Here is a 23,188-nt window from a genome sequence, read left to right as displayed (position 1 = left end):
CAATAGACCAATTGCATAACCACGCCCCCAAATCACAAAAGTTGGACACCTAGTCATAGAGTTGAATAGGAATACTGCGTGGTCCTGACTTAAAACATCTTTTTCTATTTTTAAAATAGCAAAAACACGATGGTTTGATGTTGTTTACGGGGTACCTGTAATTCCAACACCAGGTACTCTGAAAGATTGGGGGGAGGAACATTTTTAGTGCCTTTTATGAAGCCTAAAAAAAGGCTGCCAAATGCAAGCTATGGATAAGGCTCTGTTGTCGACCACATAAACAACTGAATGTCAAGACAGTCACCCAAGGACACTTATGCTTGCTTAAAGGTAAGTTAAAGAGCGATTTGTAAGAAATATATATATAATTGATAGCATGAAGTAAAAACGTAGACTTTAAATGTTAGTTTGCGAACATTTGACTGTCAACTTGTTGATTAGCCTGTCACTACACAAATACAATAAAATCTAACTAATACAAGCTGTCAAGACCCCAGCACGGAAAGTCCAGAGCAATACCACAAACTTTCTATAAAAAAAAGTCAGATTTACTTACGTTTGAGCACGGACGCACACGAAGGAAAGTTCTCCTCGCGCACATACCTAGCATTTTGCTGTGGTCAACTCGATTGCACTTTACTCTCTCAAGGTAGAGCATTTATTTACGTTGTGTTCATGTTCCACATGTATGTTTATGATGTAAGTTGTTTGGTTAGCACCTCTGGATAATATTGAGAATTCATTTGAATGTAAAAGACTGCTTATTCATCGGCACAAAACCCTAGGGAAAAAAGTCTGACAGAACACATGATATAATGTTACTAAGTAGCTAACGTTATAGCTAGATAGATATTCGGCCTGCGGGGTTTCTCGTTTTTAAGTTGCGAGTGGTAGCATTTCGCCTCAATTATAATAATGGTCTCCGCGCCGTAAAGTTTATTAACCATGGACATACCTCTACATTGCAAACTGCGACCCTCTCTGTCTGCTTCTAGACGAAATTCATTAAAATAATAATAATAAAATAAAAAACAGGTCTATTGCCAGCTGTGGTGGTGAGTATTCAGAAATGTGAACTCCCACCATCATCCATAATTTGATCGTTCACTCAATTACTGCCACTGAGAGAATTTGACAATGCCTTAGGTTGACCAAGTTTTAGAAGGGGGTAGGGCTTTGCGATAGGTCCATTGCGAAAGCATATTGCAAATTGGCAAAAGCATGAAACCCAATTGCCACAACGAATGCAAATGGCTCACAATACGACCGCAAAAAGTAAGTGGAAGTAGACTTAATTTCACAGTAGACATGAGGACTACAACTCCTGCAAACGCGTAACATCAACTTATCACGTCACATCCCCACATGTGCAGAGTTTGAAAATGTAAGTTACAGAAATTTGCTCTTAAATTCACACTTTTGTATATATTGCTTTATGACTATCTCTATGGTGGCAGCAGCAGGGCACTAGCATCTGTGCTGTTACTTTTTGCAGTTGTGTTGCGATCCATTTGCATTGGTGTTGCGATCCATTTGCATTCGTGTTGCGGGCAATTCATTCGAGTTGTGGTAATTGGGGTTCGTGTAATGGCTATTTGCATTTGTGCTGGCTATTTGCAGCCTTGGGCCAATTTGCATTTGTGTTTTTTTTTTTTTTTTTTTTTTCTTTTGCAAAGCATTTGCGGTTGCCGTTTGTGTTGTGGCAATTTGCATTCGCGCATTTTCTTTTTGCAGTGTTTGGACTTTTCTTTTCGCCTGACACTTCTCGGACACCATAGATACGAGTATACAGTGTATCACAAAAGTGAGTACACCCCTCACATTTCTGCAGATATTTAAGTATATCTTTTCATGAGACAACACTGACAAAATGACACTTTGACACAGTGAAAAGTAGTCTGTGTGCAGCTTATATAATAGAGTTATTTTCCCCCCTCAAAATAACTCAAAATATAGCCATTAATATCTAGACCCCTGGCAACAAAAGTGAGTACACCCCTTAGAAACTACGTACATCCCTAAATGTCCAAATTGAGTACTGCTTGTCATTTTCCCTCCAAAATGTCATGTGACTTGTTACATGAGTGCTGTCAGCATTGGTGCAGAAATTGAAGAGGTGGGGGTTCAGCCTGTTAGTGCTTAGACCATATTTGATGTAGAGTGCGGGGTAATGGTTTGCAGTACTCAATTTGGACATTTAGGGATGTACGTAGTTTCTTAGGGGTGTACTCACATTTGTTGCTAGGGGTTTAGATATTAATGGCTATATTTTGAGTTTTCTCGAGGGGAAAATGAATTAACTTTATTATATAAGCTGCACACAGACTACCTTTCATTGAGTCAAAGTGTCATTTTGTCAGTGTTGTCCCATGAAAAGATATACTTAAATATCTGGGAAATGCGAGGGGTGTACTCATTTTTGTGATACACTGTATGCTTAGTTACTGCCTTATTATAGATCAATTGTATGATAGAGACATTAATTCACATTCACATCGACAGACATTAAAAAAGAGAAAGTAAAAAAATACGTCCCTGACATGTTTTGGGTGTATTTATAGAAGTCACAATACCCCCAAACAAACAACAATCCAACAACAAAAATACAGGTAAAAGCCAAGGGAAACCATGCAAAATCCACACAGAAGTTCCTGAGATGATACTTGAAAGACCAATCTTACAACTTTGAGGCAGACATGTTAAACATTAGCCCACCATCTGCCTTTTTATTCTAATTGGCATTGTCTAAATCTATCAACTCCATGCAGCACGGCAACATCACACTCAAAAGAGGAGCGCTAACTCAAGAATGCCACCCAGAGGTTTCACACTTACGTTCAAAATACAATCTAATGATTAACCTCCCTCTTACACTAGCATCTGACATAGATCTGACATTACGGGTTGCCGAGTGGCGCAACATCGATGGAGAATAATAATCTAGGAAACTTGAAAGAGGACATCATAAGAAGACGACTGCACACCCAGACCAACAAACCTGTGACACTGAGGGAGGGATGAGTCCCCTCTTCAGACAGTGAGCCATTAAGCACTCGCTGTTGGTCCTCCCAAGTTACTTCTACAGTGAGACACACACAATGGACAATAACAACCAAATTCTAAAATAAGGGGATTTTTATGCATCTTCGTTTGACTTGAAGTCAAATTAAAATGTAAGCGCATGGTGGTTAAAACGCCAAGAAAAAAAATCAAACGAGATTGCTCTTCAGCACTAAAATATGGACAGTTCTCTTGTCATTTAATGTTTGCGTTCATTGTGACAAGTGCGACATCTACTGGTCTTTAGCTGTAGTAGCGTATTTGTTTCTGAAACAAATGATAAATTATTGTAGGATATTTCCTCTGTACTATCAAAACAGGATATATCATGGGATAAATACTATTATTATATTCACGTGGATACAGATACCCAATTCAAATTTTCAATTGTGCGCAATGTAATAATCAAACTGTCCTTTTAAGTGAAGCTGAGAATGTTGTACTCCTTCATGTGAGAATCCAGATGTCATATGGGAGCTAAAAAGATTAAAATTACAGAGTTCTGTCCATATGACATAACAACAACAACTGTCTGTTTTTCCATAATGGTATGCAGCGAAAAACGAGTAAAGAATACCACACACAAAACACCTGAGTCACTCAAGCAAGCCTATAGAGCAAATCCCACTCGATCACACATGCAAATAGACTTGCCTTTCCTCCCATTTACTGGTGCCCCTTGAATCTTTTCAGTACAATTTGCTATTAGTGGAAACACAGACGGCGGCACATAAAGAGTCATCAATTTCAAAGGAACATTTCAAAATACGACAGTATGAAAATAGCTCATATTTCATAGGGAAATGAGAGGGAAATGAGAACATTTTACAATACTAGAGTAGAAAAAAAAATCATTCTTATTTTTAATGCAAATAGATATGAATAGATGTGCAAACATATATGCCCAACACAGCCAATATTTTGTCTAGGCATGCTACAGACCCCCGAGTGTGACTATAATTCTTGATAGTTATAATATTAAAATAAGAGTCACTTGGTCAATACTGCTGGCATTGCATTGCTGTACTAATGCCACATCATCAATGGACAGTTGGGAGAAATTTTCAACTTAATTTTCATATCGCTTGATGTGTTCCGTGCCACTGGTGGTGGTCACATTGAGCACTTGTAAAGCATGAAATAAAAACTTGAAGTTCTATACAATACCGGTACTTGTATCCAGCTAGTTATTAACTGTTTTTTTTTTTTTTGTTTGTTTGTTTACTTATTTTTTAAATATACCGGAATGGCTTTGGCACCCTGTGTATATATATATATGTATATATATATATATATATATATATATATATATATATATATATATATATATATATATATATATATATATATATATATATATATATATATATATATATATATAATTTTTTGAAAGCTACCACATTTGAATAAATTTCCACAAAAAAAAAAAAAAAAACAGATTCAGAAGCTGTTTTTTCAAGGGTGAACACACATGGACCACTATGCTAATGTCCAAGTGACCCATATTCCTCAATATTTCATTCTAATGTAAGTATTAAGTAATTAATAAGTGAGTAATTAATTAATTGGAAATTCCACCATGGGGACATCTCCCGATGGTCTGTGGTATAAAATGGCTCAGCCGTACTGTTTAAAAAAATAAAAATAAAAAATAAAACCCTCAATAAATATAAAAATAGTTAGTCTGCTGCTGCCAACGGTGAAGAAAGACCAAAAACATGCTCAAAATCCCCTCTGGTATCCATACAAAGGAGAAAGTATAATCTTCTAAGAGGGCCATCTCAGCTGGGGGGGGATGTCCAAGCTTAGCAACTTAACTATAGATGTTTTGTAAGGGGTAAGTGTCCAAAATACCTGTATTCGAATCCAGAAACTCATTGTAAGCCATAAGAAATGTTTTGAAGCACTTCTTTTGGCAAAAGGAAGATCTACTAAATATTGATTCTTTTTTTCTGTTACGGTGCCTCAATATTTGCGCCTGTACAATTTTGTTTTGATGCATATTTTAAATCTTCCATTAAAAAACATGGTTCCACTTCTGAAATATTTCTCTGTGCATCAGTTTTATTCCATATACGTATTAAAATGAAGTTGCCAATCTAAACACCCAATGATTTAGTAACAGGGTGTCCACAGTTTTTCACACCACTGCTTGAGGCGGTGTAAACATGCCCGTTTTTTTAGCCTCATATTTAGTGGATTATCAAAATTTGTGAGAGCTTTTACCTTCCTCATCCTGTGCAACCTGAAGCCTTGTACATATGTAAATTACTGTTGTCAGATATTTAGCGTATGACAGGAAGAAAGTGTGAACATTTACCTGGATCAATTTACAGTATGTCAATAAATCATTGGAAAGACTGTGACTTTAAAGTATAAAAGTATCCATTTCACATAAACCACGTTTCCACAGAGCAATCTGGTATGGGTCGGGTAAAGAAGTACAAGGGATGACCCACTGGATCAGGTGTGAGGTAGGAACCCTGCTAAGAAATCCAGCATATACCGGCGTCTTATCCAGCAAAGGCGTTGCCAAAGCACAAAAAAATTCCAGCAGATGTTTTTTTTGCGTTTTGGTACTGATATTGCTGGTACAGAAACCAGCATATGATGGATTTTTCTAAGCAGCATTCAACTGGGGTGGGACATGTCTGCTCTGGGTGGTTGAAAAGCTCCCAGCCTGAAATGTTGTCCCAGTCCAGCCTTGTTTGTTGCTGTGTACAATAAACAATGCAATGTTTCACACAAACAAAGTTGCTGATGTCTCAAAATGTATAGTTGACAGGCATGTCGGTATACAGAGAAAGGATAAGTACAGACGAAGACAAAAGTAGTCCAGACAGTGAGAGAACTACTAAAAATATTTGGACAGAATTACCAACGAAAGGCAGAACAGAGAGAATAACAGAGAAATGAGCTGCTTTGGGGAGACAAGAAGAGCCCTAATGAACACTGACAGTGATGAAAGAGTCTTGGTAATGCTTTGACAAGTCCTACAGGACTGTCTGTGCCTTTTAATTCCTGCAAGCTTTGTCTGGGTCTTATCCTCCAATCACTGTAAGCCACACTAACTGTTTGGTCTCACAAAATTACAATAAAAAACACATGAAACAATTGCCGACTCAAGACAAAGACACACTTCAAAACAGCACTACTAGTAGGATCCAGGCAGTCCAACAGACGAAACAGGATTGATACTACACTACGTACAGTACACTACGTCAAACGTGTCTGCAACCACCTTTGCAGTTTTGTTGGTGTTCAGTGCGAGATGTGGCTCAGCCACCTCTCACTCTGAAGACATAACACCTTACACACAGGTACAGACCTCCACAAGGCTCGGTTCCTTCGTCTCCATCTTCTACGAGGGAAATGGAAAAGGAACCGAGTAGAAATGTTATGAAACTTCTTTCATGTATGATCGTTCAGACCACATCAAAGAAGAAACATCTTTCAACTTTGCTATAAAAACAATAGGATGACTTACTTCTGTCCTTCCCTGTGGATGGAAGCTGAGGGAGTTGCCGACCTCGTCTGTGGGACATTGGCGTACTGTTTGGGCTAGTCTGGACCGATCCGCTTCGAGGGTGCGCCCTACATGACACAAAGTAGTTGAAAGTGTGGTAAGACACAAATCATGAGGATGCAGCACATGAGGTGGCTGTTGGTTATCTTGAGTCTTTAAACAATAATATCATAGTGTAATGCTAAAAATACATAATCCACATTTAATTTCCTTAATGTAACAATGTAAATCAGTGATTCTTGAGAATTTGCCTAAAACAGGTTTTTTTTTTTTGGGAAAAAAAAAGTTTTCATTGCAAAATCTGAAGTAATGTTATTATAGACCAATGTCTTAGCTGTTCAGCAATGTACCGGTGTCAGCTCCCCAATTTTTACCTTTTTCATAAAATAGATGTTTTCTGAGTCACTGTGTTGCTTTTGTCACTACCGTCAGACACAATAAAAAGCTCATTTATTTTTCTTTTTCTTGTCAAATACCAATTTGGAGCTTTCAAACCAATGCCTTTCATTATAAGTACACAAATATGGTGCTCAATTGTAAATATTCCCTCTCCTTTATTTTTTATACTGTTTCAAGTATACTCCTCGATACGTTCTTACATAATCCATTGTTTACTTTTCACTTAAATATGTCAATAATGTTTTTTTAAAATCTAAAAACACATTTCTCTAATAAAATACAATGTTACCTTGATAGCCCAGGAGCACTGAAGTAACACATTACAAACATTCGTATTTAAAACAAATAAAAGTCCCTCTGACGGTGGTGACACTGGACCTGACGGTGGTGACACAAATCTGACGGTAGTGACAGTGCCCTCCATTTTCACATATAATTCCAAAAATATAAACCACCAGTCATGCTTTTTTGTCTTACAACTTTAGTTTCCAATTTGCAAAACAGAGAACAAGTATGATCGCTGTGATACATATTTCATTGGCAACATTAGGAACAATCAAAGAACCAAATAATCAAATCACCGTCAAGAATAATCAATTAACATTGGAAAATAATGTTTAAGTCGTAACATTGTAAACTGCCATCTAGTGCATATAAACTGTGTATTGAACATATAGTCCTATTGGAGAGAAGACAACAACTTCATCACTCCAACACTCATTCAGCTTTGTCAGCCCCCATAATGTACGTGTTTCTCCTCTATGTAGTCCATGACTTCATTAGACAGGCTGTATATCTCCCTTCTTCTGCTTGCACGATCTGGTGCAGATGGTTCCACGAGTTTGACCAGAATTTGTTCAAATGGTACGAAGCATACATCCCTTCTCCCTTCTCCCTGTTTTGGACTGAATTGTGGGTTAGGCCCATGAGGATGGTAGAATTCCACCTGTACATCTTCATGCTGAGCATCCACCATTACAGCCTTTCCCAACCACCAGTTCTTGTCATAAATCACTGCAAGCCAATCTCCACACTGAACTTTATCAGCAGATAGATCGGCTATAATCCCATCAGGAAGTGGAACCCTGCTGGTTGGTGTTTCATCTTCCTCTACTTCCTGTGGCTCGCTCTCCTCTTCCTGCTCCATCTCCTCCATGAGCATTGCTAGAGGACTTTTCTTTTGCGGTGGGCCATCGTCGTCATCGGCCCTGGGTGTGCTGGCCTTCAACTGGCATGTCGTAGGCCTGAAACATTCACAAATCTTTGGTTCACTGCAGAAACATGACAGCAACCTGCATCTGATCTCAAAGGCTTTTTGGTTTGTTGGGATGACCTGATGGATTTTCCGAGTGGTAGGTACAGCTTTTAGTGTCTGACTTAGGAGTGCATCATATGGTTGTATGTCAGCTTCCGTGATAATGAAGAGCTTGGTACTGCACAGACTCCTCCCAACCATCTCATGAAAAACACTGCCATCCAAAATGTCCTTTCCCCTCAGTATAAGGCTATCAGCAGTCCTTTTCACAGTTCCTCCAACCCCGTCTGGGGCTCCCTTCCCATGTGAGGTGGGGAAGAAGTTCCAGGTGGTTCTCTGGAAACCTAGAGTTGGAGGTACACTGCAAAGAAGTGAAAAGTTTTTTTTGTTTTTATACTGCTTGCTGGGGCCATCTGACCAGAAGTGAATCGTATCAACGTTAGGAAACTTCAAACAAATGTCTCTCAGGATTGGCTCCATGTTACTCCAAATGGCAGCAGCATCCTGTCGTTTGGATTCTGATATTGTGCAAAATGCTGCCTTTTCTCCTTTAGTGTAGTATATGCCAGTGTGAAGGTTGAGCATTGGAAGGTTCTGACCAAAGTGGCATGACTGCACCTCTGTACTATACTTACATTTCCATGCCTCTGAAAAGTCCACATGGATGATCACTGTGGTATCATTGCAGTTCTCTATCATGCTCCTATATTCTCTCGCTTGGTTTTGAACTGAGCATACATGCGTAGTTGTTTCAACCTTCAGTTTGTCCTCATATAGCTGGATGAGCTCTGCCAATGTGCCACTGTGCTTCTCGAGCCTTGTGTTCATATGGAAGCCATCTAGTGTATGGTGCTGTACTCGTTTCCATTGCTGCCATTTAACAATGGTCTGCTCTTGCTGTGAGGTGGGCACTGTATGCTTGTTTAAACATCTGGTGCAGGATCGCAGAAGACATGCCTCGCTTGTCTGTGAACAACAGACAAGCTCAAAACTATCCTCCAATTTGCTTGACTGAACAACACCATTTTCCCATAGAACTTCAAGCAATAGCTTCGCATTTTCATGGTGCTGGCATTGGCAGGTCTTACGATCTGATGGCCTCGGTGCTGTTACATAAAATGGACGTAGGGCACAGAATGAGGCGTAGCTGATTTTCACTGTGGGTTCCTTTTGGGTGAATTCCATGTGGAGATTCAATAATGTGTCAGGCAGGATCATTCTTTGATGCTTTATTTTCTTCTTTGTTATTGTGTCCTGTTTGTCTGTTGTCATCCGTGCAGCATTAATGAAGAAATCCTGAACCCTCTTAGTAATACTTTGAATATATGTAGGTCTTTTGTCACTAAGCCTCCTATGGCGCAGTGTATGGTATGTTATGCCAAACTGCCTTGTCTTGTGAATTAGCCTATATTTTTTCAGAACTTTTCCTGACAGAGTCAAGTTCTTCTTTTGTGTACACTTGTTTTGATTCAGTTCATGAACCAACGCATAGTGGAACAGCAGAGTTTTCTTAATGGAGGGGTTTTGGAGATGGCTTCCCCGTAGCAGCTGTGCAGTTTTTTTTGCTGGTGATTCTTGTGTATGTTTGTTCCTGCATTTTTCTCGTTCCCAGCGCTTTTTCATTTTGTTTCTTGCTTTTGTAACCTCTTTGAGTTTATTCTTCAACGCTTTAATCTCTCTAGAATGTCTTGTTCTTTCTTTCTTCCTTTTCCTTACTCCTGCCATAGCCTGTCTACTCTGGGCTGGCCCCTGTACATCCTGTGGCACTGGACCGTCTGGTGGGGTTTCGGGCTGATCAAAACTTTTTGACCTAAGTTTCCTTGACCTTTCCTGTCTACATTTCCAAGCCTTTCTCATCCTTCTCTGTTCCCTTTCTGTCAACTCATTGATCTTTTTTAGTTTCCCTTCATCCACTCTTTTCTTGTATCTTTGTCTTTCAGCTCTGAGGTATTTTTCCTTTAATTCTTCAACTCTGTATATTTTCTCCCTCCGCTTTTTCTGATATTCCCTGTTCCTTCTCTTTCTCTCCTCCTCTGACAGCTTCTGCCTCACCATAACTTCCTAAAATAAAGTCAAAGTAGAGAGTAATGACCATGAAGTGGGCGTCGATTTCCCCATATATTGAAATATTGTTTTCTGAAAATGAAACCATGATAGTGAAATGAGGGAAGGCACCCCTCACCCCCAGAGATTGGATGGTAGGCCGAAGGTATTCTTCCTCAATAGCCTGCAATTGATGCCTGTATAAAGGAAATAAAGAAGAAACTCTGCTATTGTCATACACTAATACAAATAAAATAAAGATGGATAAAAAATAAAAACTATAATTGTACTAATTGTGGTCAGCAAATCATATTTAATCCTTCTTTAGGCACCATTTGGACGTTTTCGTCACTACCGTCAGTCTGTATGTCACCACCGTCAGACTTCTGACGGTAGTGACATGTGACGGTAGTGACAAAAATCTAGTCTTTTCCATGCTATGCAGAGGTAGTTCACATTAGCCGTCTTATTTTCACTCTCTTGCTAGCTGCCACAAACCTCTTCTTAAATATAAAACATTTATGTTTCAATTTGTTTTTTTTTTTCTATACACAAAAGATTCGGTGGTGACATCTTATGGTGGCAACAGAAGCAGTTTAAAAGAATATATACAGGTTTTAGAGAAAATGGAAAACTTACAAGAGCTTGAGCGGTCTTGAACCATGAAGAAGAAGTGAAGGTTTGTAAAGGGGTCCTCGGGAATTGTAGTGGACCTTGTACTTGCCTGATTTTCATGATTTTACAAAAAATCTGACGGTAGTGACAGGAGTGAAGGGACACATTATGATCAATCAGAAAATGATAGTTAATTTTTTTCTAAATTCACTTTTTGTAGTTTTTTATAAATATAACAATGCATTTTTTAATCTGGTAAGGTTATTAATAAATTTCATAATTACTTTTAGTTTTTTTAATCAAATTGAAATGATAAGCTCCCATCGGGGGACAGCTGATTTTGAAGGCAATGGGCCAGCATAATGTCACAATATTATTAAAATTGATAGTCCACCAATAAAAGCCTGTTACATATGTGTATAAAACCCTCTGATTATACATTTAATTCATGTTTTTGTGAAAATTTAATTATTTTCAAACAGAATAAGCCTTTTTCCAGGTGAGACATGTTTTTGGCAAATTCTCAAGAATCAGTGAAATGCGATTAACACTTGAATGAATATTTGCTTTGAACAAATTAGGTTCCACACGAGATAGTTGAAAACACAACCATCAGTCTAAAATTCAATGCATTTATGCATCAGTGACGTTTGGCACATGGCAAGGGGGTAAAGGAACACATCAATTGTTCGGAACTGAGCTGCAAAAAAAAAAATAAAAACAAAAAAACGCATGTGCAGTCAGTCGTCAAGCTGCAAGAAGAAAAAAGTTCAATGCAGAATCAGCAGACCATTGCGACCATGCGTTCGGACCGTCTCCAAAAGGGCTTGAACTCAAATCAGAAAGGAAAACAAGCATAGGATGCCATCAAAGGGGTAAAAAGCATCAGTCAGTTGATGTTAGTAACAAAACAAAAGGAGGGTCTGGTCCAACACTGCTATACTCACACAGGTGTATGAGCAGTGTGTTCCAAAATCAAAATAAATCAGCACCGTATCTGGTGCCAGGATTAGCGTGCTTTAGACATGTAAGGAAAATGCAGCATCAGTACTCTTGTCAACAAAATAAATGGGCAAGGTGAGTGCATTTAGGTGAAATAAGGAAGGGCAGCAGGTATTGTGATTGTGTGTATTGGGTGAAAGTGAAATGATTCCCCTCATTCAATCAGTGTTAGTCTGGTTAGTTGGTTTCAAGGTGAGTGGAAGCTGTGCAGAAATGCTTGCTTTTAGTTTACTCAGCAGATGCTTTCACCAAGAAGAACAATTTGGAAAGGTTGAATTTTTCAAACAGGGATATCTTGTATAATAAGCATAACTAATATGTAGAACTGAATTAATATACTGATTTGTAAAATAACTAAAATCCAGTTTCACTGCAAACTGATGCTACAGTGGTATGAAAAAGTATCTGAACCTTTTGGAATTTCTTAAATTTCTGCATAAAACCAATGTGATCTGATCTTTGTCAAAATCACACAGATGTGAAAACAGAGTCTGCTTTAACTAAAACCACCCAAACCTTTATAGATTTTCATACTTTAATGAGGATAGCATGCAAACCATGACAGAAGGGGGAAAAATAAGTTAGTGAACCCTCTCCCTATGGAGACTTAAAGAGCAATTGAAACCAAATTTTACCAAACAATTTAAGTCAGGTGTGTGCCGAATCACCGATGAGTGGTTTAAAGCTGCCCTGCCCACTATAAAACACACACCTTGTACAAATTGCCTTGATGAAATTGCATTTTCTGACGTGCATCATGGCTCAGTCAAAAGAGCTGTCTGAAGATCTGTGATCAAGGATCGTTGATTTGTATAAAGCTGGAAAAGGATACAAAACCATCTCTAAAAGTCTGGAATTTCATCAATCGACAGTCAGAGAAGTTGTCTATAAGTGGAGAGAGTTTGGCACTGTTCTTCTCTCCCAAGGAGTGACTGCCCACCAAAAATGACGCCAAGAGTTCAGCGCAGAATACTCAGAGAGGTAAAAACAAACCCTAGAGTGTCTGCTAAAGATTTACAGAAATCACTGGCACAGTCCAATCTCTGTATACATATCAACTATATGTAAAACTATGGCCATGAAGTGTTCACGGGCGGACTCCATGGAGGAAGCCACTGCTGTCTAAAAAATAATGTTCGTAAAAAGGCCTTTGGACACTCTACGGAGGTTTTGGCAAAATATTTTGTGGACTGATGAAACCAAAGTTGAATTGTTTGGGAGTAACACACAACGTCATGTGTGGAGGAACAATACACAAAATACTAAATGTGATGGTTCACTTACATATTTTTCCCCCTTCTGTCATTATTTGCATACTATCCTCATTGAAATATGAAAACCTATAAATGTTTGGGTGGTTGTAGTTAAAGCAGACACAGTTTTTTCATTTGTGTGATTTTGACGAAGATCAGATCACATTTGATGGTTATTTTATGCAGAAATGTGAGAAATTCCAAATGGTTCAGATACTTTTTAATACCACTGTATTTGTCTAGATTCCTGGTTAGCAGCATATTATTTTTTACTAGACTTGATTTGATCAACAAATCTTAAGTTTTTTCTCCCTCCCAGATAAATGCCTCAGGAAAGTCTAACGAAGGTCAGTCTGAAATTGTGATGAGTTGGTTGACGATCCAATCTGGGTCACACCTCGTCATGGCAGGTGAGGGAGGGGCTGACCTCCCGGATGGTAGAGACGGCATGGACCTCATCATCGATGAGTCGTGGGGGCGTTCGGTGGAGCGTGATCGGGATGCGGGGCGTTCTATTGTGGGCCGCTGGTCTGCAGAACGGGACCTGCTGTGATACTCGTGTCTATCCATGGCTCCGTGGTTCCTATAGAAGTTATTGAAAAATAGGCAGGAACTCAGTGGGGCCCCATGGGGCAGGCTGGACGGAAGGGAGGTCAGTGTGGATAACTTTGGTTACCCTCCCATGGGTGCTTTTGTTTACGAGTCACACCAGTCGTTTGGCATGGGCTTAGTAAGGACCACACGTGTTTTTGCCTTTACTTATCATTTTTTTGCATGACACTTTTGATGATTTTTGAAGATAAACGTTTTCCAAACAGAGAATAATTTATATAAACATTAAGGGGGTTGCACTAATTATCACATTTCTTCATCTAGAAAAAATATTTCGACAACAACAATAAACTATTTTCATGACACTCAAAGTTCACAGTATCAAATTACTACTTATTACTGTAACTCAACTGGAAGCATTAAAAAAAAAAAAAAAAAAACGTGTGGTCCTTTAATTATGTAAAAATACACTGTCATACGATTCAGTAAGTTAGAACAGTCGCTGAGATTTTTAGTATTTTCTATCATTCAAAACACAGTACTGAACATGTAACAATCAATCCTTCTCAGCATAGCTGAAATAATAACTTAAGAGGGTCAACCTTTTGCCCTGCCATTTGATGCCTGTATTTTGTTACAGGGAATTTGTAGTGAAATAGCTGTGAAGTGTGCAATGTATGAGATTGTGTGTTCATGCGAGTGGTATAGTGCTCATGTGCTGTCTGAGGTAGTAGTTCTCTGTGAGGGCATGACATTGAGTAGTTATTTCCAAAAAAATGCATTTTGGCACAAAGTGTATACAGTCTGAGGAACTCTTAAAATAAATGAATAAAACAAGAATTAACACAATTATCAACAATTAACATGGATACATAAACACAAAATTAAAAAACAACCCACTGACATGAAAAATTAAGATACAATACATCAAGTGGCACAGTACAGTACTTACTGTAGTTTATGAGCATGCATATTGGTTATCAATTTTTTACTGTTTAAATAATGAAGATCAGTAATCCATCTTTAACCTAATGTTAGAAATACAAAGTGTAATAAACATGGGTTTGTCTATGTAGAGAGACTACAAAATTAACTCCTAACCCATTTTCTATAATTTGCTTCAACTTAATGGTAAAAATTGTGTGGTGTTGCAAAAATTCTGTTGTCTACAACAGCCGGCAAAGCTAATCAGTGTTTTTGTAAAGCCTTATTATATATACAGAGGTCCCCCGCCACGATAAGTGTAAAAATGTGAAGTAGCAAACAAAACAAAACAAATCTTTTTTTTTTGTGTGTGTGTTCAATGTATTTATTCAGATATAGCATTGGAAACAGACGTTTTTTCCTAAAGTATAATTGAAAAAAAAATATATATATATATATATATATATATATATATATACATACATATATACATATATATACACACATATATAATATTATTATTAATATTATTATTATTTTTTTTTTTCAGTAAATGTTTATTCAAATGTAATAATTACAATTAGGGATGGGAATTGATAGGATTTTTACGATTCCGATTCCGTTATCAATATTTGATTGGCATCTAGTTTGTTTAATCAGAAGTCACAACCTTACAAACTCAAAACGAGGTCAAAAGAGGCCCAAAGCCTCAATGTTAACTGTGGCAATATGTAACTGTGGCAAGTAGACAAGAATGTGTAGCATTTTTCTAATAGAAAAAAAAATCCTCCTTTTTAAAAGGACATATGAGCTGTTAGCACTCAAAAATAATAATAAAAAAAGATAAATACTGTCAAATACAAAAGAACAGTGCGTAGTGCGAATGTGCAAATTAGCAATTCTTTTGCAGAAAAATAAGCATGTCTGCTTTTTCAGGTAGGATACGCGATCTTTCTGGACTTTTGGTGTCTCCAGCAATGGAGAACACCCTCTCAGATGTGTTGGAGAAAGCCAGCACACACAGAAAGTGTTCAGTTAGTCCAGACAGCAGGGGCAGAGTATCTCTTTTGTTGTCCCAAATATTAACACGTTTATAATTAGGTTGGTGTAATGACATAAGAGCGGTTGGATCTCATACAATATAAGAGGAATTTTAGCACAATCCTCCGTTAACTTGGATTTGTTAACTTCCTAGACATAGTTGGGGTTCTCTATGGAAAGGCTTTTTGATACTGAGTAGAAAAAAAGTGGTTTGGGACCATCCTATCTCGAATTACAGGCGAAAATATGCTGATTGGCTGTAGTCGTCAGGTGCATTTCGGGAAGTAATTTGGAACATCCACTTCTGTTAGTTGTAGCAACACAAAAATACCACCATCGGATGCAGAGGTATATACTTTTGTGTAAAATCAGTAGTCAGATTGGCACTACAACCAACCAAATTCAAATTATTCAGAAAAAAACACTGATTGGTGGACTGCCAACCGAAATGAGTATTAAAATTGCTAATAAAATCATTTAGGATTATTTTAGATGCATATATTTAATATTTTTCTTATAGAGTATTCGACGAGGAACACAATAGACCCATTAATCGCCTTTTTTTGAAAAAATCACCATTTCTTTAAGTAGTCTCATGAATAATCACGTGGCCTGTGAAAATCTCTGCTATCTAGTGATGACCCTCCAAATTTTCTTGATGAGTGATCACTCTTTGAGAAAATATTGGAAGTGTATTGCTTGTGTAAGATACATGTTGCAATTACATCATAGTTCATGCTTCTTGTAATTGACAAGAGAATCTTCAGATAATCTGCCAAACAACTCCATGGAAATGAAATTCACTGACCCTCTATAGTCCTATTGTCAAGTCCTATCTCTGATTATGATACATTTTAAACATGTTACTGTCCTACTGGCAGAGGTTGGTAGAGTAGCTAAAATTTTACTTAAGTAAGAGTAGCATTTCTTCAAAATAATATTATGCAAATGTAAGAGTTGTATTCCCAAAATATAAAGTATTTGGTGAGACGAAAAAATCCGCGCTTTCGAGTCATGTTGAGGGCAGCGCTCTATATCAAATACTTCATTTTTTACGGTGCTTTAAAAACACCACATAATTGAACAGGCAGGCGTGAAGATAGAACGTCAAGCTTGAGTCTGATTGGTATAATGGAGTCATGTGATTATTGTTGTGACGTCTCATTGGTAAAATCAGTAGAGCTACTCTTAGCATCCCTGGCTAAAAAGGTAATACATCTAATATGTAAAATAAAGAGGAAAAATGTAACGACTTGTGTAGCCCAAAGTAGCGGAGTAAGAGTAGCGTTTTTTCTTCACAAATCTACTCAAGTAAAAGTAAAAAGTATAGCTTATTAAAACTACTCTTAGAAATACATTTTTCCCAAAAAGTTACTCAGGTAAATGTCACAGAGTACATGTAGTGCGTTACTACCCACTTCTGCCCACTGAATTATTTTTGAACAAGAATAACGCAGAAAAATGCTCATCTTTATTAAATGCTTCATTGAGTGCTCACTCACAAACAATGAGTTACCACAGCAACTGTTTAACAAGTTAAATGATGTTTGACGCATGTGGCGCTTTGGGGCTTGCTTCTCTGGCAAGATCAAACATCAACGTCTGTCAATCATTGTTAACTGTATTAAGCAACTTCAGTGCACTCATTGAGTGCACGAACAAAGAGCAGAGAGAGGGAGAGAGAGTGAGGCTATGCGATCGGCTCGGGACAGCTCATCTGTATTTTTTTTTTTTTTTTTAATTGAAAAATCTGCGATGGACTGAGGTCGTGAAGTTTGAAGCGCAAAGTAGCGAGGGATCACTGTACACTAATGCCCAAGATAAAAATTAGCTTTTCAGCTTGTTGTTAACCTATCCACTTTATTATTTTTGGGAGGGAATAGTCACTTTTCCAAATAGCGCATGGACATATATATTTTTTATTTTTAAATGCTCATACTTTGAGGGACACAAGAATTGTGTCTTGGAGCACTCTTGTGGCAGTGTATTCAACACAAGTTCCATTTCCTGATTGCATGTCTCACAGAGATCTCATCTAAATATTCCTGCCAAAAGATGAAGAGTTCCCTAGTGCTTAATTTTATTCACGTCTGTCCATATTACACCATTGATTTTTCCTCCTTCCCGTGTCCTCATCAATTTTCAAGCATTTTTACTCTGACTGAATACTGACAAACAAACCGGATCAGGATGGAATCGAGGGCATCAGGTTCCTCAGCGGGAAAACACTTCCCATAATATGTTGTTAAAAAATAAACAAATAAGAAGAAAAAAGTGACAAGAAGCTTTTGTTAATGGTTATCTGTGCCGATTTGGAGTCCAGCTGTGCCTTGGGGACATCTTGAGACACTTCAGTGTTAAGAGTCTTTGAAAGAGTTCAGAGAACTCATCAATTGTCCCCCCCAGAGGGGGAGCAAAAAGGCACAAGTGTAATTCCTAACTGAAAGTCAGATGGCAGAAGATTGAGTGGTCATTTACAATGTTTCTGTGAAAGGGAACATGTGAGATATTTCATGTTATTTGTGCACTGGAGCACTGGCATTGGTCCTGAGGGCATACTGGTGTTATCAGCTCAATATCACACTGTTGCCGGACACCGGAATTCAAAGAGCAAGGAGAGAATTCACAGTGACTTAGGCGCTCCAAGCAATATATCTTACATGCCTGAGTATTGGTGTGCAAAAAGTAGGTGACAATAGCATATAAAGAAGTACACTAAGAATCATGCACAGCCTGTATAGGCATACGGCTGCTTACACAATGTACGTAAATGGGAAACATAAAGACATCCACAAAGCAACAGTCACGTGCTGGCCAGCAATTTACTTAAAAGTCATATAGCTGACAGCAGCAACATAAATAGCTCTGAGCCTCAGCCTACAAGCACAGAGGCAGTTGTGTACCACTCATGTACAACTACACAACTTCAGAGCAGTGATGTCTCCTTGGCAGAAACCGATATCAAACAGGATATCATTTTCTGGCATCACAGTCACATAAATATACGACGGAGACGTCAACATAGCGGATGCACAGATGCAGCAGAGCTGCATGTCAATACCTCTCGAAGTCATAGTCAGAAGAGTAGGCGCCCTCAGAAAAGGCACGGGACATCCTAGTGGAACGCAGTAACCTGACTGCTTCCTCGCGGCAGATTGGGTACACACGCTGGTTTCGGCTGGGAAAAAATATCACAGCTGGTCAGATTTGGTTGGCTTTCTCCGGACAATCTCGCTATGAACCGCTAAGGCTCCGTTCGTTAAACGTTTGCATACCCTTGTTCACGGGAACGCATAATGAACCCAGGGCTATTCCGCAATTGTTAACATCTGGAGGACTGCACGGCCATTTGGGGTGAAGAAATGAGATGACTGATTGTAAGATTTTAAAAAATGAAGATGAAATACTCAATGGCAATACTGAAGACGGAATGCTGATCATGGATGGGTAAGGTGTTTGGTAGTTCATCCTTTCTAATCAGTTTAAAGTATGTCATGTGCTCCATCATTTAGAGACCAAACACAACATGGATGGCACTGTAAATGTCAATTTTAAAGTGTATCTTCAGCTACAATATTTGCTACCTTTTGATTGACTTTTGATTGTTTGACTCGAGGTACAACATTTTAGCTCTCAATGTGCAAAATTGCCATCATTGTAATCTGTTTGAGGCAATGCAGGAGTGGGTCATTCCGTGCATGCGTTAAATGTGTCAAATATTTTAACATGATTAATTTAAAAAAATGATTACCGCCCCTTTATTGTGATAAATTTGACAGCACTAACATAGACCTGCGTATTGACAGTTTGCAGTTTATTGCGTTGAAATGTGTTAAGTGGACATACATGCAAGTTTGGGTCAGCATCTACCTGTGTTCCTTTTGAGGAGAATCACTAGTCTGAGTATGTCTGGTTCGAGGAAGGGAGAGAAAATGGCTGCGACGACATGGAGGGAGGAGAGAAGACAGAGATGGATCTGAGATGGTGTCAAAGGAAAAAAAAAGATGAACAATCGGGCGTGGAAGGGTCTGAGGTTGACCGAACCAAAGGAGATGGAAACACTTAGCAGGGGTACATTAAAAAGGTGTAATTTTCCAGGAACTTTAAATAGTTCATATACAAAGTACCGTTAATTTGAAAGAGGAAAATAAGATGAAGTATTCTTTCAGACGCAGCTTAATTTTTTTTGTGCTGCGGAGGGTCATTTACAAATTCTGAAAATGAATGTTGTTGTTAAAAAAAAAAACCTAGAGTACGTAAGTAAGTGTGTTTGCTCCGTCACAGACTGTTATTTAGAGCAGGCATCAGGGAAAGTCAAACAATAATTAAAAAGAGGAAAGTAACTTTGGTCTGAGTATGCCAGGGGTATGTGCAGGGACTTTGAGAAACAAGTGTCACATTTCCTCCCATGCGAGATCTTGGTATCGTGTGCCGCCTTGGCATATTTTCAGCATCTGTAAAGCATTATCTGACACTTTCTTGTTTAAAAAAAAACAAAAAAAAACAGTTTTGTTCATTTTGTTTCAGTCGGACATAGACAAAAATATGTTAGCTTTAGCACACCCTATCCCTAAACAATGAACCGAGAAATTTTTCAACAATTGTAATTGTAATTGATATTTGATTGGATAAAAAGAAATAAAACAGTTCATGAGATTTTTACAAACATGGTCACAAATGAACATTCAAAGAAGGCCAATGAAAAAAATAAATAAATAAACTGCTTCTTCAAAGAATATACATACAAGTTGATAGTTACCTGGAAGGTGGGGGAACACTTGGGGAGCGTGAACGTGCTCGATGTATTTCAGCCGACCGGGAACAGTGGTTAGAAGACATCACCTGATCTGGGACAGACAGCGTGGAGCTCTGGAAGTCCCTGCCATTCGGTCGGTAGTCTGTGAAAACAAGGGGTGACACCAAACCATTAGTTATTTGCATATAGTGTACTTCTTTTTTTAATTGAAGCCAATAAGCATTTTTTTTCTTTTTTTCTTTTGTTTGGAATAAAGATCATATACTGTATATATATATAAACTCTATCATGAAAAAACAATATTGGCACTTTTAGAGCTTTGTGGACACGGAGACTTTTTTTTTTTAATGGAGAAGTTTCCCGCTCATTTGTACAAGTCAATACATACAGGCTGATACTTCTATGGTAGGCATTTTGCACTTTTAAAGATATTGCAGTATCTGCATGGCTGTGACAGACCTTGCCATACCACATTTTCTGAAGAAGAAGCCAAATATATTGAGGGTCATTACGGCAAATATATCACATGAACGGTTTTGTTGTCTGCAAAATTATAAAATATAACCAAGGTTGCTATATTGCTAGTACTTCTCATCAGGACAGTCTGTGGTTTTCTGTCACTCTTTGGCTCATAACAGCCCAGGCTCTGATTCTGATTTTCAGCGTGGGCGTTTTGCTGGAGCCTTGGCAAGAACATACAGCGAGTTGCAGAGAAGAGGGAGATAAAAGCTCACTACCTCCTCTCCTTGCAGCTGTTGACACTGATATTGGGTGGACAGTGTTAATCCATGCATCTGAAATTTACCGGTATGTATTTCACTTTGTAAAATGCTGAGGCTTAAATTACACATTCGATCCATATACAAAATATAATATTAATAGGTATGGTGTATCCAAATCAGAATATACATCTATTACCTGTTATTACCCCGACACCATCTTCACAATCATAGTCAGAGATCTCGCCATCACTTATCCTCTGGGATCCTTTAAGATTAAGAAAGTGAGAAGTGGAAAAAGTATTAAAGGATACAATGAGGTACGTTTAATGTGTTTGGATATAAGGCTTACATAATTTACGTGACATATGGGCGGAAAAAATGCATATTTGCTGACCAGAAATCGGATATGACTGCATGACTGCACTAAATCCAATCCATCGGACAGAAACAAAAATCAACATGGTGCTTTTAAATCCAAGTAGAATCAAGTGGATTTTCTTTTTATTCCTTTTTTTTTTTTTTTTTTTTTTTTTTTTTTTAATATTACAGTGGTACCTCTACTTACAAACGTATCTACATAAGGAATTTTTAGGTTAAGACATGCCTCATTGGGAAAATATTGCCTTGTTACCATAGGATGAGTTTGACTTATGTGGCCGGGGGGCAAAACATGTTGATGACCCACAAACACAGTGTCAGCAATACAATTAACTACAAGATATATGCTAGGTTAGTAGCTTAGCCCATGCTCGTAGATACAGGCATTTCAGCTATGTGTGTGTGTGCGTGCGTGTGTGTGTGTGTGCGTGCGTTAGTGAGCGTGCCCGTTTTTCTGTGGAGAAGTAGACGCCGATTGCGTCCCGTGGAGATATCCAATTTAATGTTAATATAAAGTTTTTCCAGTCACTAACACCCTTGCGAAACGAATCTTTACCATGGTGACTTTGAACATAGCTGCAGGCAAAAGACGAGACGGGATCCTTTTTGTCTGAATATTCCTGCCAGGAATATTTATAATCATACATTGAAAATGAACGTTTTTTGTTTCCCATCATTTTTTAGGGGAATTCTAAATCAGACTGCTTAGGACAGCTATGCTTTTGGCCAAGGACGTCTCCCATTGAATATGGTACGCCCGGTTGTGGCTCAGTTGTACAATTAGCGTCTTTAGGGGGACAGACAAACTCCGCTCACCATTTTGGCGGTGCTCTTCGGTGTTTCATGGTCCACATCTTCAATCTTTGGTTCTCGCTCAGTAGTTGTTGACGCTTTTGAAAGCTTAGGTTTGAAAAAAAATTACATATATCCATCTTGTTTCTTCTGTCCTCAGGTGGTTTTGGCTAAGCAAAGCAAATGACCGTCTCTGTCGTGCTAGTCACATGATCTGTTCGAAAATTATTTATGACCTATTATATTTTTTTTGTCCATTTCATTCATTTTTTGTTGGTGGTTTTAATGCTTTAAAACTTTTATAGACAACATTTTACCGGAAAATACTTCATTTTAAATGTACCTACGTAAGGGAAAGTCATGCAATGATATTTTCGGCCACCTGGGGGGCTCTCTCTCTTAATCTACGTGTATGTTCGTTACAAAAAAAGAATTCAGGATACAAAAGGCAAAAATACATTATGGGCTGCTACTCGCAGCTCCCAGAGTTTACCATACGTACATAACATACTTATAGATGCTCTGCCGTTGTCTATTGTCTAGGATTCCTGGCATCCATTTGGCTATGAGGGACCTCGACTGTATGTGTATATGTGTATCCCAGCGTTCTCTACATTCGTGTTCCGACAGCTTTACATGAGTGTATTAACTTTATTCTTTATTTTTTACAATATGCACAACTCTCATTTTATTGTTATTGTGCAATAATCTAATAGTAACATGTATTTCTTATATGTTTTGATGCATTTTTATGCTTTATAAAACTTTTATGTTCAAATTTTGGGGGGCTTGGAACGGATTAGTGCATTTATATGGATAACATGGAAATTTTCAGTTTACGAAACTACTTCCAGACCCAATTAATTTCGT

The 23,188-nt window shown here is 38.1% G+C and overlaps 1 protein-coding gene across 29 annotated transcripts in view; it reads right to left on the bottom strand.

Annotated features, from left to right (window-relative positions):
- Positions 1-23,188, bottom strand: part of rims2a (regulating synaptic membrane exocytosis 2a) — a 253,884-nt gene that overhangs the window by 57,479 nt on the left and 173,217 nt on the right. For 20 of the 29 annotated variants that reach the window (XM_057834860.1, XM_057834861.1, XM_057834866.1 and 17 more), the window contains 6 exons: positions 21,345-21,413; positions 20,430-20,568; positions 18,732-18,848; positions 13,551-13,736; positions 6,548-6,654; positions 6,389-6,421 (listed from right to left, as the gene is read on the bottom strand). In XM_057834860.1, the coding sequence (XP_057690843.1) occupies positions 6,389-6,421; positions 6,548-6,654; positions 13,551-13,736; positions 18,732-18,848; positions 20,430-20,568; positions 21,345-21,413 (651 nt within the window). Of the gene's footprint in view, positions 1-6,388; positions 6,422-6,547; positions 6,655-13,550; positions 13,737-18,731; positions 18,849-19,540; positions 19,607-20,429; positions 20,569-21,344; positions 21,414-23,188 lie in introns of all 29 variants that reach the window. The other 9 variants (XM_057834853.1, XM_057834881.1, XM_057834880.1 and 6 more) reach the window with 7 other exon arrangements.

This window comes from Corythoichthys intestinalis, chromosome 4 (genome assembly GCF_030265065.1).
Source record: "Corythoichthys intestinalis isolate RoL2023-P3 chromosome 4, ASM3026506v1, whole genome shotgun sequence".
NCBI classification, from domain to species: domain Eukaryota; kingdom Metazoa; phylum Chordata; class Actinopteri; order Syngnathiformes; family Syngnathidae; genus Corythoichthys; species Corythoichthys intestinalis.
The sequence above is the reverse complement of the archived record's forward strand: the minus strand, read 5'-3'. Positions and strand labels throughout refer to the sequence as shown.